General features: G+C 38.7%; 1 protein-coding gene across 6 annotated transcripts in view; it reads left to right on the forward strand.

Annotated features, from left to right (window-relative positions):
* Positions 1–16362, forward strand: part of LOC107057742 (regulatory-associated protein of TOR 1-like) — a 45096-nt gene that overhangs the window by 14890 nt on the left and 13844 nt on the right. For all 6 annotated transcript variants that reach the window (XR_001471813.1, XM_015303510.1, XM_015303511.1 and 3 more), the window contains exons 3-12: positions 10475–10557; positions 10675–10833; positions 10909–11025; positions 11121–11281; positions 11876–12030; positions 12124–12268; positions 12347–12425; positions 12554–12655; positions 14011–14094; positions 14203–14313. Coding sequence is in view for 5 of the 6 variants with exons in the window: in XM_015303510.1 (XP_015158996.1) it covers positions 10475–10557; positions 10675–10833; positions 10909–11025; positions 11121–11281; positions 11876–12030; positions 12124–12268; positions 12347–12425; positions 12554–12655; positions 14011–14094; positions 14203–14313 (1196 nt within the window). In the remaining variant the exon portion in view is untranslated. The remainder of the gene's footprint in view (positions 1–10474; positions 10558–10674; positions 10834–10908; positions 11026–11120; positions 11282–11875; positions 12031–12123; positions 12269–12346; positions 12426–12553; positions 12656–14010; positions 14095–14202; positions 14314–16362) is intronic.

Here is a 16362-nt window from a genome sequence, read left to right on the forward strand (position 1 = left end):
GCCTAAAATCTCTGAGTTCTAGTGCTCCTTTCTTCTTTGGCACAAGGGCAATGAAGGAAGCATTGCAAGACCTCACCATTTGGCAATTCTGATGGAAGAAGTTTAGTGCTCCCATTAGGTCAGATTTAATGAAGCTCCATGGTCTCTGAAAGAACGCCATGGTGAAGCCATCAGGACCTGGGGCTTTGTCTGGAGCACAAGATTTAAGGGGCTCCCCTTGGGCCTTTGGTAGAATAACTTTTTGCCATTTCATCAGAGAGAACTTATGAGTTTGACTGTTACCTTCCCACAAGAATCTTCTTCTTAGTCTGTCTATTTTCTTCCGGACCAAGCTTGGCAAAGGAAATAAAGACATGCAATAGGTAGGAATGCTGTCCAAAACACTATTGATTAGAGTGAGTCTGCCTCCAAAAGATAAGTATTGAAGTTGCCATGTAGCTAGTCTCTTCTCCATCTTTTTCAATTACTCCAGTCTAGATCTCAGAGGATTTTGAATCCAGCACCTAATGGCAAGCCCAAATAAGTGGTAGGAAAGGAGCCTATTCTGCAACTTAGGATGTCAGCTAGTTCCTCTAGATTGGAGACCACATTGACAGGGTATAAGATGCTTTTAGGTGAAGCCATCAGGACCTGGGGCTTTGTCTGGAGCACAAGATTTAAGGGCTTATGACACTTCCTGCTCATTGAAAGGAAGCTCAAGCTCCTCTTTTTCTATAGCACTGATAGTGGAGAGTCCCTCAAAAACAGCTGAAGGTCTCCATGTCTCTTCCTCCTGAAATAGCTTTTGGTAATAATCTAGAATACCTTCCTTAATCAGCCCCTTGTCTTCAATTAGAACATCCCCAATTCTCAATTTATCAATGCAGTTACTCCTTCTGTGAGAGTTGGCCATTCTTTGGAAGAATTTAGTGTTTTTATCATCTTCTTTCAGCCATAAACACCTAGATTTTTGCCTCCATGAGATCTCTTCGGCGATGGCAATCTGTTGAATCTCAATTTTCAAATCAAGCAACTTCAAATTCTCTTCAGTAGTGTAAGGTCTTTGCTCAGCAATTTGATCCAACTTTCCAAGTTCCATGAGAGATTTGTGTCTTTGAGTATCAAGCTTACCGAAAACTTCTTTGTTCCATTTTGTAATATCCTTCTTTAAGTGCCTTAGCTTCTGGATCAGGACAAAATCAGGAGTGCCCATAACAATGTAAGAGTTCCACCAATCTCTTACCATATCTAGGAAACCATCTGACTTTAGCCACATATTCTCAAATTTAAAGTAAGAGGGTGAAGCATCCCAATCCCCACTTTCCAGGACGATGGGCTTGTGGTCAGAGAACACTCTAGGCAGTGGGAACTGCTTGATAGCATTGGACATTTCACTCCATTCAGGTGAGATATACTCCTTTTACTGTTCTAGTAAAGCTGACTATATTGTAGCCTTCAAGGTATAATATAGTCAGAAAATCTAGTACTTGCCAACCCACTCAGAAAATCTAGTACCTGATAAACAATCCCCGCATTCATAGGGGAAGACCTGCTATCCGAGTCTGTGTCTTCACTTCTGGTTCAGTATCCTCCTCGATCTCAATCTAAATCTCCTCTTCTACCAGATCCTGGGGTGGGGTGAGGTTTCTTCCCTTGGTGCATTAAAATTCTGAGCTCTACCTTTGGTGGGTGTTGCCCTTGCACCTACCTCTCCCTCTGCCTCTGCCACGCCGTCTCGCTGCGAGCTTAGTCATTTACTCTACCGCTGGAGCTACCACCCTTGCGCCATTGTGTCGTGTATCTACCATCTGCAGATAGAAGAGTGAAAGAGATTAGATACCAATTTGTATCATCAAATACCAATTGGAATCAAGTTATAGCACGAAGGAAGAAAGAAAAAGAATTTCATTAAGTCATGTAGACTCTTAAAGAAAAGTACATACGTCTCTATACCATTCCACAGGATTCTACTAGACTCGTTTTAGTATGATGAGATCAACAAACCTAGGTCTCTGATACCAAGTTTGTCTTGACCCATGCACTCTTCTTAGAACTCTTTTTCTTCTAAAAAGAGTTCAGTTGTTTTAAATGTTTTAAAAAGTGCACGCTTTCTACAGCTTTGCTTCTGTTCGCTCCTCGCTTCAGTCCATTGAAGCGTCCAGTCTCCGCCTCGCTCCGCTTCACCGCTTTTCTAAATGCTGCCAAGATCAGATGGAACTATGGCTTTCTTCAATCAGTGTTGGGAGGTGATTAGCTCAGAGGTGATAGTAGTTGTACATTTTCATGTAGAATGGTTCTTTGCTAAAAGCTACAACTCAACATTTGTCGCTCTTATCCCCAAGAAAGTGGGAGCTATTGAACTGAATGACTTCAGACCAAACAGTTTGATTAAGAGTGTATACTAGATCATATCAAAGATGCTAGCAGAAAGGTTGAAGAAGGTGATACACAGAGTGGTGGACAGACAACTAATGACTTTCATCAAATGAAGGCAAATCATGTCTGCAATACTAATGGCTAATGAATGTGTTTAAGCTAGATAGAGGAGTAATGAGCCAGGAATTTATTGCAAACTAGACATCCGTTAAGCTTTTGACCATTTAAACGGGAAATATCTGCTTGAGCTCCTTCAGAAGATAAGATCTGGTTCCAAATGGATGAAGTGTATCAAATACTGAATTAGTACAGTGAAATTCAGTCCTTAACTGGATTCTTCCCCTCACAGAGAGGTTAGACCGGGGATACTTTATCCCTGTAACTTATATTATATGGAGAATGACTTGTTCCTTTCTATTCATCAAGACAAGATACTTATACAAATACTATGCTTCTATGAAAGGAAAACTAATCAAAGTAAATCAACTAAGAATCTGCTCCTATAATTAAATTAGCTATATATGGAAGATATAATATTTACACCTATTATATTCTATAACACTCCCCCTCAAGCTGGAGCATAGATGTTGATCATGCCCAGCTTGTCACAAAGATAATTAACTCGAGCTCCATTTAACGCCTTTGTGAACAAATCAGCTAGTTGCTCTCCTGTCTTTACATAACCGGTGGAAATCAAGTTATCTTGGATCTTCTCACGAATAAAGTGACAATCTACCTCGATATGCTTTGTTCTTTCGTGATACACAGGATTTGAGGCAATATGAAGAGCAGCTTGATTATCACACCAGAGTTTTGCTGGTGTAGAATGTCTCATTCCAATTTCTGTCAATATGTGATGTATCCACATGATCTCACATGTGGATTGCGCCATAGCTCTATATTCAGATTCTGCACTGGATCGCGATACAACACCTTGTTTCTTACTTCTCCATGACACCAAATTACCACCAACAAAGACACAATAACCAGTAGTAGATCGTCTATTGGTTTTACATCCAGCCCAATCAGCATCAACAAAGCCCTCAATGTGAGTATGTCCGTGGTTACCATATAAAATGCCAAGTCCAGGGGATCTTTTCAAGTAGCATAAGATCTGTTCCAAGGCTTCCCAATGTTTGACTGTAGGTGCAGACATGAATTGACTAACAACACTCACTGCAAAAGCAATATCTGGACGTGTTACAGTGAGATAGTTTAGTTTCCCTACTAACCTCCTATATCTCTTTGGATCATCAAAGGGGCTGCCATCATCACGGGTCAGATGCACATTAGGGACCATTGGAGTACTACAAGGTTTGGCTGCGGACTTTCCAGTTTCCACAAGTAGGTCAAGGATATACTTTCTCTGAGATAGAAAGATTCCCTTCTTGCTTCTAGTTACCTCTACTCCCAAAAAATATTTTAGTTGTCCCAAATCTTTTGTGTGGAATTTAGTATGCAAGAATGACTTGAGTGAAGAGATCCCCGAATAATCACTTCCTGTAATAACAATGTCATCAACATATACCACAAGAAGAATAATGCCAATTGTTGATTGTTTATAAAAGACTGAGTGATCACACATGCTCTTTTTCAGCCCAAATTCCTGAACTACTTCACTGAATTTGCCAAACCAAGCACGAGGGCTTTGTTTCAAACCATACAAGGATTTCTTTAGGTGACAAACTTTACCATACTCCCCCTGAGCAACAAATCCAGGTGGTTGCTCCATATACACTTCTTCTTGGAGATCACCATGAAGAAATGCATTCTTGATATCTAGCTGGTGCAACGGCCAATTCTTAGATGCAGCTAAGGAAATAAATAAGCGAACAGAAGTGAGTTTAGCCACCGGAGAAAATGTGTCTGAATAATCCACCCCATAAGTCTGAGCATATCCTTTAGCCACTAGTCGAGCCTTAAGTCTAGCCACAGAGCCATCTGGATTAACTTTGACCGCAAAGACCCATTTGCATCCCACTGCCTTCTTTCCTTTTGGTAAATCCACCAAGTCCCAAGTGTGATTCTCATCTAGTGCATGTATCTCCTCAAGCATTGCATTATACCATCCAGTGTGACTCAAGGCTTCCTTAACTGTCTTAGGAACAACGATAGAGTCTAGAGAAACAATCAAAGATCTAGACATAGAGGATAAATGACCATAGGAAACAAAATTAGCAATGGAGTATGGAGATTTGCAACTACGTGTACCTTTGCGAATAGCAATAGGGAGATCAAGATCTTCTGGAAGATCAGACGAATGAGGATCTGATGACAAAGGGACTGGTGCAGAACATGTATCAATGGCCTCTCGCCTCCTCGAGTAAACTTGTACAACCGGAGGTCTTACTACCGTAGATGGTGCAGGAGCTGATGGTACAGTATCCGATTGATCCTCAATAGATGATCTGAGAGATGGAGGGACAATATTTGATTCTTCTGTCAAAACACGGGTGACCTCATAGACTAACCACTCATCTTCCTCCCCTTGACTTGTAGAAATAGGAGGTGCATAAAAGAAAGGTGTAGTCTCTGAAAATACCACATCAGTTGATACCAAATATTTGCCAAGTTCAGCAGAATAACATCGATACCCCTTCTGAAGACGAGAATAACCCAAAAAAACGCACTTCAATGCCTTTGGATCCAACTTAGTGACAGATGGTCGAACATCTCGAACATAACAAGTGCTTCCAAACACCTTAGGTTCTACTGGAAATAGTGACTTGTTTGGAAACAGAACACTGTAAGGCACATTACCTGCAAGAACAGTGGATGGCACACGATTAATCAGAAAACAAGCCGTAGAGACTGCATCTGCCCAAAACTGTTTAGGAACCTTCATTTGGAACAAAAGTGCTCGAGTTGTCTCAAGTAGATGCCTATTCTTCCTCTCAGCAACTCCATTTTGAGAGGGTGTATCAACACATGAAGACTGGTGGAGAATACCGTGTTGTCTCATGTATGATTGAAATGATTCTGACATATATTCTTTAGCATTGTCACTCCTTAGAATACGTACCGAAGCATTGAATTGTGTTTTGACTTCAGCATAGAAGGCACAAAAGTGAGTAAACACTTCTGAGCGACTCTTCATGAAATAAATCCAAGTCATACGAGAAAAATCATCCACAAAAGTAATAAAATACTTATGCCCAGTTTTGGAAATGACAGGGCATGGTCCCCAAACATCAGAATGAACCAACTCAAAAGCTGACTCAGCCCGCTTATTAACCCTTGGACTTAATGAGCTGCGATGATGTTTTGCAAATCGACATGACTCACATTCTAATGAAGAAATATTTTGGAATTGCGGACAAAGCTTCTTTAGCAAAGGTAGAGATGGATGTCCCAATCGACAATGTGCTTCAAATGGAGACACAACACTAGAGCAGGCAACAAACTGAGGCCCCCATTCATCCAAAATATAGAGATCGTCAGATACATGTCCTTTACCAATAACCTGATTCGTCTTAAGATCACGAAACAAACAATGATCCGGAAAGAACGAAATATAACAATTAAGGTCTCTGGTAACTTTGCTAACAGAAATCAAATTGAAGGCCAACTTTGGTAGACTTAATACTGATGACAAGGTAATAGTGGAGGTTGGTTTAACAGTCCCATATCCATCACTGTTACAAGTTGATCCATCAGCTACAGTAACCGGAGAGGGAGCTTTGTGTGACTGAAAACTAGTAAAAATGTTAGAATTACCGGTCATGTGATTTGAGGCACCTGAATCAATCACCCATTTATTTGAAGAGGTGATTAGACATGTTTTATCTGATTTAGTAAAGGCATTAACTGAGGTGGATTCCTTCAATAATTTCTGATATCGAGAGAATTCAGCAAACTCCTTTGAGGAAATCAAAATCATTTTATCAAACCTTTGAGTTCCCTGATTACAGTCAGTCATATTCCCAACAAAACGCTCACGGTACCAAAATGAATTGGTGGACAAACCAACAAGTCCCAAACAGACTATAATCCCAAAGAAAAGACAATACAATCACCAAAATAAAATGACTAACCAGATCTGACCGCACCAAGACCAATCTGGCCGAATAATCAGAAACGAAGGGGATGTTGACCGGAAAAAAACAACAATGTCTGAGAAGCCAACAGATTTTCTGGACAGCAACCCAAAAATTAGAAGGATGGACAGGTCGTCTTCTTTGATACTGCGTTTGAAAGTTTCGAGTTCCGACTAAATAACCTTATCGAAACAGCTCCAGAATGACTCAAGCTTCAGATTTGAGTTCACAAACAGATCTCCCACAAATATTCTTAGCACCCTTCTTGAATTTCCAGAATTTTGAAGCACCAGCTTCACTCGAGAAAGGCAGACAATCAAGCTTCAGATTTTAGAGTTTCAATCTGAACCCAGATGCCACAAAATGGATTCAGTACACTTAGACAATCAATTTCTCTAACACAGAAATGGTGTCCAGATTCAAAGGTGAAAGATAGAGCTCTCAACTACTTCCCCGAAGCCACAGTAGCTTCCGGCGAAGTCACAGTGACTTCCGGCAAAGCCAAATCCCAGCTTAGACAGTTGCTCTGATACCATGTAACTTATATTATATGGAGAATGACTTGTTCCTTTCTATTCATCAAGACAAGATACTTATACAAATACTATGCTTCTATGAAAGGAAAACTAATCAAAGTAAATCAACTAAGAATCTGCTCCTATAATTAAATTAGCTATTTATGAATAAGAGATTTCAAGGTGCTTCTCTTATTTTTATTATTGAGCCCCTGCACATTCCAGATGATTGTTTTGACAAACCAGGAGGATGGAAAGTTCTATGTTACAGGTTGTATAAGTGTGGGTTGTATAATTTCAGGAAAGGGGGTGGGGGGGGGGGGGGGGGGGGGGGTGATGGGAAGGCCAACCAGAACTTCAGGTGCATGGAAAATAGTGCGGAAGAATGTGGCTCCAACCAAGGTGAAGTGCTTCACATGGTTGGTAGCCCGAAAAACTAGCACGACTCATGAGGCTATGCAGAAGAGGGGTATCAACATTGCATCAAGGTGCTTACCGTGCAAAGAAGCCCTAAGCCCCGGAGATCAACAAACACTAATTTCTACACTATAAGGTGACCTCACAGGTTTGGGCCCTTTTTACCAGCATAACTAACATCAACTGGACCATGCCAGAGCATACAACATACAACAGACCTCCAAAGTTGCTGGATTAAAAGGGGAGACAACAAAAACCAGAAGAGATGGTAGAGATCAATTCCAGCATGCATATGGTGCATCATATGGAAAGAAGGAAACCGGAGAATTTTTGAAGGAAAAGAATGTACTATAGAAAAGATCAAATGGAAAGTAATTACTTTCTTAGGTTTTTTTGGTGTATAGAACAGGATACAGATTAAGAGGTCAAATTAGTGGATTTTATAGGAACTTTGTAAGTATTTCTAACTTTTTCCTTTATTGTAACATCTTTTTGGAGGTGGCCAGTGTAGCCCTTAATGTTGAAGATTTCAAAATGTTACCAGTTCACAAAAAAAAGAATCATCAACAACTATTACATTCCAATTAGGAGATGGAAGGAGGCTTTACTTCTCTCAGGGCTCTTGGATGGATCATGCATCTCTCGAAGATTAGTATTGTGAACTATACAGTTTTACGAGCAATAAGTGGTGCTCGTGGCACATACCCTGCAAATGATCAGGGATGGGAAGTTCTCTTCAGAATGCCCTGCAATGGTTCGGGGTTGGTAGGATGACCCCGTTTCCTATTGGGTTTGGAGAAAGCCCCTGTTTTGAACACAACTCTGATGGTACCTGATGCCTAGGTCAAAAGTATGGCGTGCTCCCTGAATAGTCTTGCTACAAGCTATGAAATGCAGACATCACTAACAAACTGGCTTGGAAGCACATATGAAAATGCAAAGCTCATTAAAAGGTGAACTGTTTCACTGACTGGTGGCAAAGAAGCATCTATGACACAACATAATTTACAAAATAAGGGGATGTATATTTGGAGTAGACATGTTACATGCGAAATGAAGATGCTTACTTTGTTTCTATTCTAGATTATGCAACTTCTTTTTGAGCATTTTTTAGGTGAAAGACTGTATGCAACTTACCCTTTTCTCCCAAAAAAGAAAAAGAAAAAGAAGTGAAAGTGTGTATGCAAAAACAGCTGAGGAGCACTATACACTGGAATATAATCAGGCGTTGGAATATAAATACTTTTCTGGAAATAGACCCTGTTTTCATTGAGTTATTTGGAAAAAGGAATCAATGATCTTTAAAGGGAAAGGAATGTGTGATTGGATTGAAATGAAGTGTGTTGTTTTTGTAAGCTTTTTGGTACAAAATGACTGATGTACATGAAGTGGACAATTCATTATTCAAGGCAAGGGTACACTTGTGACACACTTTTAGTACTGTATCATCAATAAATATTTATCTTATCAAAAAAATTCAGACAGATAGAATCTACGAATGATTCAGATAAGTACCATTCAGTTCTTCTTCCGGAGCCGTAACTACTTTTATCACCTCCAATCAGAAATAGCTCACTCCACCTTAGTGCTCCAACTCTGGGATCCTCACTCCTAGTTCTACCACTCCTTTGCTTCACTGTTCAGAATCTTCAAAACAACCTAATGTAGAACTCTCCCAGTAAGATCTTGTTCAACTGGTTTTTTAGTAGAGAGCCTTTTTGGGGGGTGGGGGTGTTGAATAGGTTTCCAGTGCTCTCTTTTCACATCACTTCCGATAAGAATCAGATTACTTGAATAAAAAAGAAAATAGTGCGGAAGCAAAAATACAAAGATTAAAGATAGGAGGAATTGAAAGATGTGTTAAATTCGAGAATAAAATCCTCAAATTTCAAGATAAAGTGCTAAGAACCCTAATTAATCTTAGTATTTAAAATTAGCAGATTAAAACTAATTATGATACTACAACAACAACTTCATACCCAGTGAAAACTAATTATGATACTAATAGAGTCAAGTCAAGAACTTAAACCAAAAGTGATCTAGTCCCCTACTTCTAAAAAATTAGAGACAACAGTAAGTATAAGACTAATTACCTTCTTTAATTTACTTTAATAGAAACCAAAGATATCAAGTTAAGAATTAATATTATCTCTTAAAAAATCGTTCTTATAAGGTTGTAAGATAAATCCATAGTCACCATATACAAGGGTGTAGAGAAGAGAAACCTCTTAAATAATATTAATCATATCTTTCAAAAATAACAAAATCTACTCCTATATATAGGGGACGAAACCTATCTCAAATAGCATGGAATTCAAATCCTACTTTTATGGAAATAATAGCTAGGGAACTTTTTACAGATGGGCAATTCTCCCATTTCTTTCCTTTTGTTTCTGAAGATTCTGTTCTCTTTTTGAGTCATTGTTTGCGCTTTTACTTACCTTTGAATTTCTTTTTAATATATGGTTTCCAGTGACAAAGTCCTATACTCAATTCCTCTTTGCCAATTCACCCCCTCATTTGTTCTTTCATGATTTTATCATCCAATTTTTGTACTTTTCATGACCTTCTTATGTGAATTATCTCCTGCGCCGTAAGAGTCCCTCACCCCCTAGTTTTTGCCTTAGTTGCGCGGACTCTCCACTTTTGATGCCGCACCCGTCTCGGATTCTCCAAAAATACACTACTTTTGGCGAATCCGACATGCACCCGTTGGCATTTTTGAAGATTCCGAGCAACATAGGTTTTTGCCCTTCCTTTTGTGAATAATAACCTTAACACCTTCTTCAGAGCTCTCAGATAGCATTTGTTGAAGGTTCTGTGCCATACTTGTGCAGTAGCTTATCTTTGGGTTGGGAACCTTTGAAGTATTGTGGAGTTTTGTGTACTTGTTGCGTATGGTATCACTTCAGCATTGACAACAGAATGTAGGAGAATAGTTGATGATAGTACATCTTGGCTTACTCTGTTGTTTTACTTGAATATATTTCGGTATCGGCTATTCCAGCTTTCATAGAAAGCAGTTCATATTCTCTTGGGGATATTGGATGAATTTGGTTAAGACTTTACCTGTTTGTTGTAATCAGTAATTTTCAAATTTCTGTCAACCAGTAATCACTTTGATACTTACACTATTTTTCTCTATGACAGATCCACATTCTATGCCACCTCAAAGAGCCCTTGAAACAATTGGGAGAACATTGCTCGAACAATATGAGAGGTGGCAACCTAAGGTAAAAAAGTGTTTTTGTGATAATAGATATTATGCGTGGACAAGGTCTAGGCTGTATTTTGTTAGTAACGTAATCAGTAATTTAATTAAAATGACCCAAATATCTTACTATATGTAGGCACGCTACAAGGTCTCCTTGGATCCTACTATCGATGAAGTTAAGAAACTTTGCACAACATGTCGAAAGTATGCCAAGTCAGAGCGAGTTCTTTTCCATTACAATGGATATGGTGTAACCAAACCATCAGTCAATAATGAGATTTGGCTATTTAATAAGGTTTTCTTTCCTACTCAAATTGCTTTCACAGAGCATTTGCGATATCAATTTTTTTTTTATTAGACATTTGTTTAGAGTTATACGCAGTATATCCCATTGCCGATCAGTGACCTGGACTCTTGGTTGAAGACACCTTCAATCTATGTGTTTGACTGCTCAGCTGCTGGGGTGATCGTTAATGCCTTTATAGAGGTGCAAATTTTAATAATGCAGTACATGCTTAATGATGAGGTGATCTACCTATCTGCTAAGCTCATTCTCTAATCAAAGCCATTTGCTTAATGCAGCTCCAAAACTTGGCTGCCTCTAATTCCTCTGGACCTTCTACAAGAGATTGTATTCTGCTCGCTGCCTGTGAAGCACATGAGACGCTTCCTCAGAGTGCTGAGTATCCTGCTGACATTTTCACTTCCTGCCTCACAACGCCAATCAAAATGGCATTGAGATGGTGACTTGCTCTTAGAAAAAGTTGTTTATCCTTTCTGCTTTTCTTCATGCTTTCTGCTAAACCTGTCCAATTCTGCAATGGGGTGAACTAGCAGCAATACTTAATTTTGGGAAACTTGGAATAGCATTTCAGTGGATTTGGTCCCCGACTGATGGATATTATTATTTTCTCTCTATGGTATTCCATAGTTTATATTAAGCCATGTCTGTTTTGCATATACTATCCATCTAGATGGAAAGTTAGAATAGCTTTCTCACCAAACAAATATTTGAAACAGGGCAAGTCCCTTTGATACCACAAAGTTGTATCACACCTCGCATTCCAGGAACCACATGGGTATTGTCTATTATGCCAACCGTTGCTATAGGATTAATATATTGTCTTAGGGAATTTCCACTTAGTATGTCCGAGTGCACTCCTAGTTATTTGTGCTTACCTCAAGTGTGATGTTGTCAGAATTCTTAGATAAGCTGCTACTTTCTTTCAACCATTATGATTTATGGCCTATCTTTATTCATAAGAATCTTTTCAACTTTTCAGTCAAATTTGTTATAACTAGTATTTCTTTTTTGTATCTTCTTTTTTGGCTGTTAGGTTTTGCACGCGGTCATTATTTTGTGAGTCATTTGATTATTCTCTGATAGATAGAATTCCTGGCCGCCAAACAGATCGAAAGACACCTCTTGGTGAATTGAATTGGATTTTCACTGCAGTAACTGATACAATTGCCTGGAATGTTCTACCACACGGTAATGTGATAGAGTAGTTAGATTGATGCAGTTTTCCTAATTCCTTTTTCGGCATTTTAAACTCTTCCTAATCTGTAAGCTTCAAAGCCGCAGATCTATTTCAGAGATTGTTCAGGCAAGACCTATTAGTTGCTAGTTTGTTCAGAAATTTTTTACTTGCTGAAAGAATCATGCGCTCTGCAAATTGTTCACCAATTTCATACCCAATGCTACCACCTACTCATCAGCATCACATGTGGTAACTACATGAAACACTCAAGCTACGAAAATTCCTGCTTTACCTTCTCCTCATTTGGGGCCTGTACTTGTTCCACAGGGATGCTTGGGACATGGCAGCAGAAATCTGCCTTTTGCAGCTTCCAACTTTGCTTGCTGATCCAAGTGTTGAATTTCAGGTGGGATAATGAGTTATTGCCCCTTTGATTGTATATATTTAGTTCCTAAAAGTTGGTCTGTTTTCTGAAAAATATGGTCCATGTATCTTTCTCAAGATTCATATTTTCCCATCTTTTGATATCTTCAGCCTAGCTCATTCTTCACCGACCAATTGACAGCTTTTGAGCTTTGGCTTGACTATGGATCAGAGAATAAAAAACCACCAGTGCAGTTGCCCGTTGTGCTACAGGTAATAAGTAATATGGTTCTAATCAAATGAAAGACCATTCTTGGTTTTTCTTGCCATGAAATGGTCGATTTAAATAATGCACGTTTCCTCGTTCCCACACTATTGTCGATTTCTATTTCTTATTAATAATATGATGAAAAGGTGGAGTGAAAACATTTGGTTGTTACCCTTCGGGGTGGCCCAGTGGTTTGAGCTTGGGACTTCCATGTTGGAGGTCTCAAGTTCGAAACTCCTTGCCAGCGAAAGCAAGGGGTTTGCCTTCTGGGTCGAGCTCGTCGCACCAGGCTTGCCTAGTGCGGTTTACCTCTCCTATATGGTTTGCGAGCTATTGCATAGGAGCGGAGATTTTACCCTGTGCGCACCCAAAGGGTAGCGGCTGCGGGTTTCCCTTGTCATAAAAAAAAAAACAAAAAAAAAAAAACATTTGGTTGTTAGCATTTATTGTTCCTTTATGAAGCTTCAGTTATTAACAGTCGACTGCATTTGCTTAAATTTGTTTAGATAGGAGAAAGCGTGTCTATTTATACCTACTGTGATTAGCTGTACTCAAAAGTCAAGGGTCCTCCGAAAACAGCCTCTCAACCTCTACGAGGTAGAGGTAAGGTCTGTGTATACTATCCTCCACAGACCCACTTGTTGGATTCCATTGGGTATGTTGTTGTATATCATGCTAAAATTTAGAATAACAGAATGTTCTCAGAAATTAAAGAGAAAATAACCAGAAAGTCATGTCATTATGTGAGGAGTGGTTAAACTCTCCTCTAATAAATTACTTAATAGGCCATCAAATATTTGGTACTCCTCTCAGCACAATTGGGTCTTCATCTGTTTCATGTTTTCCATACTTATTTTTTTGCTCAAGTAATCTTGCAATCTATGGAAGGTTAGGGTAAGTTTTTGTCGATTCTAGTGTGACTCATATCCTTACTGTTGCAGAAGCAAATTACCACAATGCTAGTGATTGAAGTTTCTGAGGGAAAATCAGCAGAACCATTGGTTTTAGTAATGTTAGTGCTCAGTCAAAACAATCATCTTAGGTTTTTTATAGGGGTTGCTTGAAGAGTAGTTGGTACTGTTTGTCGTGTGAGCGCATTTCTTTATTTGAATTGTGAAGTATGGCTAGATTTAATTAGTGCTTTACCTAACCAAAAGAAAAAACAGATTTACTTTGTGTTTATCTGCTCGACTCCACAGAAGGATACAGAAATTGGAAAACCATAGGTACAGGCTGATTGCTAGTTGTCTTTCTAATATTTTTCCTATTTATTAGGTTTTCTTCACTCTCGAGGGCTTTGTTGTTTTGGTGCATTTTTCTCTTTGTATGGGATGGTAACCAGGTTATTCTTTGTTATTAGGTGTTACTTAGTCAATCCCACCGGTTTCGAGCACTGGTTCTTCTCGGAAGATTTCTTGATATGGGACCTTGGGCTGTAGATTTGGTACTTATTGGTGGTGGTGCATTTCAAGCTTCTTGTATTAGGCTGGCTGCCTCTAATTTTATGCGTCCAATTTTTAAGTGATTCTTAAGTCAACAAATTTATTTCCAGGCCTTGTCTGTTGGAATATTTCCTTGTGTTCTAAAGCTTTTGCAAACCACAACTCCGGAGCTTAGGCAAATTCTTGTCTTCATTTGGGCGAAGATCCTTGCCTTTGATAAGGTACATGTATTGGTTTGTCTATCACCTGTGTTGTTATCATATTAAATTTCCCATGTTTCAATTTTATATATATTTATTTCTCATATAATTTTTTTGCAATCTCTTTCTAAACCTATGTTCCATCAGTGAAAAATAATAGACACGGAAAAAAAAATTTGAATGTGAGAAAAGTTGTGTGCTTCACCTGGATTGCATTGCACTAGGTATGTTTATATCTAGTAAACTTTGGGGGCCCTGCGTGTGGAGTTTATACTTTTTTGTGCAACATCAGAACAACTGTTCCTGCAGTGCCCATGCCTTGGCAGATCTGGGGTTCTTCACTATCCCATATGGTATTAATTGGGTGAATTTCTTGATGTGATCTGCAGCTGAAAGTCTAGGATAAAGAAACATCATAAGGCTTATATGAAATGCTAGCGCTGTGTGTTTAGTATGGGAATATTTGGAAATAAATAAATATTAGATGTTGTGATGGAAAGCATTCGATCTTTCCACAAGTATAAGAACTACGTCTCAGTTGTAAATTAGTTGGGTCTCATCATATGGATTCTCAATATTCATTCCACTCCATTATATTATTTCATTAAGATACTCAATGACTTAACTCTTGGGGACCAGGCCATGTAAGCGTGCCAAAACGGTCGGTTAAGAAATGAATTTTGGGCCTAACTCAACCTCAAAAGGCAAAAGCTAGCTAATGAGGTGAGCATTGCTCCAAAAACCATATAAGGAGACAAACAACCTATCCTTTAACCAATTTTGAACACTTCAAACCCTCCCCACGCGAAACCTATCAACTAGAGCGTAGACAACCTAATATTGTGGGCCAATAATGTGACATACAATAACAAAGATGGGTTCGGCTTTGATACTTGTTAAGAAATGGACTTAGGACCTAACTCAACTGTAGAAGCTAGCTCATGAGGCCCGAAGAACATATAAGGCGACAAACAATTTATCCCTCCACCAATGCGGGATACTTAACTTGGCTAAACCTTAATCCCAACTAGTCAGTATTATCTATTTGGATCTTTTTTTTTTTTTACTAGTGCATTCTATTCTTCTCCAAATTCATAACCATTTCGAGAGATTGTAGGTCTTTTGGGGTACCTTTCTATTATGTGATTAGGTCTACCATTCTTTTTTTTTTTTGAAATAGGCAAGCATTCACACAAAAAACTCATCAGGAAACTGATGAGAAGGAATTTACAAACCCTAAGGGGTGCCATCATAATCAAAATCCAAAACAAACTTCAAAAATTTATAGTTGGGCTGTAAACTTTGCTAAACTATCTACTTCCCCCACTAAATTCTGCTTACACCAAAAAAACAAAAGACTAAGACATCTCATAATTTTTTCTGTGTAGCTAACCTTCTCTTCATAACATCTCTCATTCCTTTCCTTCCATAGTGTCCACCAAATGCAAGCAGGGACGTTCTTCCACCAATCTTCCTTTGATCCTTTTTTTGACAAATCTTCCTTTGATCCTCTCTTTCCAATTTCTTGCAGTGCGTTAGTACCTCAAAAGTGGTTCTAGGTGTGAGAAATATAGGAAAAGAATATTATTGAATTATTGTTGTGTCTACATTATTACATTGAGACCCTATTTATAGACCTTAGAATACAATCCTTTACCAAGTAGGATACTATTTAGTATTCCTATTTCTATTTCTATTCCTATTCCTATTCTAATAGAATTGTATAAACCTATTCCTATTCTAATAGGATTGTATAAATCTATTCTTATTCTAATAGGATTGTATAAACCTATTCTTATTCTAACACTCCCCCTCAAGCTAGTGCATACAATTCATGTACCTAGCTTGTTACAAATATAATTAACACGAGGACCGATGAGGGGCTTGGTGAGATATCTGCAAGTTGATCACTCGACTTCACAAATTTGACAATCAATCTCAATGGGCTTGGTCTTCTCATGAAATACTGAATTTGATGCATAATGCTGATAAAACACGGAGTGATAAAATTACAGTGTTGGAACTTCCCAAACCAAGCTTGCAAAGACTGTTTCAGACCATAGAGTGACT

This window comes from Solanum tuberosum, unplaced genomic scaffold (assembly GCF_000226075.1).
Source record: "Solanum tuberosum cultivar DM 1-3 516 R44 unplaced genomic scaffold, SolTub_3.0 scf00446, whole genome shotgun sequence".
Classification (NCBI taxonomy): Eukaryota; Viridiplantae; Streptophyta; class Magnoliopsida; order Solanales; family Solanaceae; genus Solanum; species Solanum tuberosum.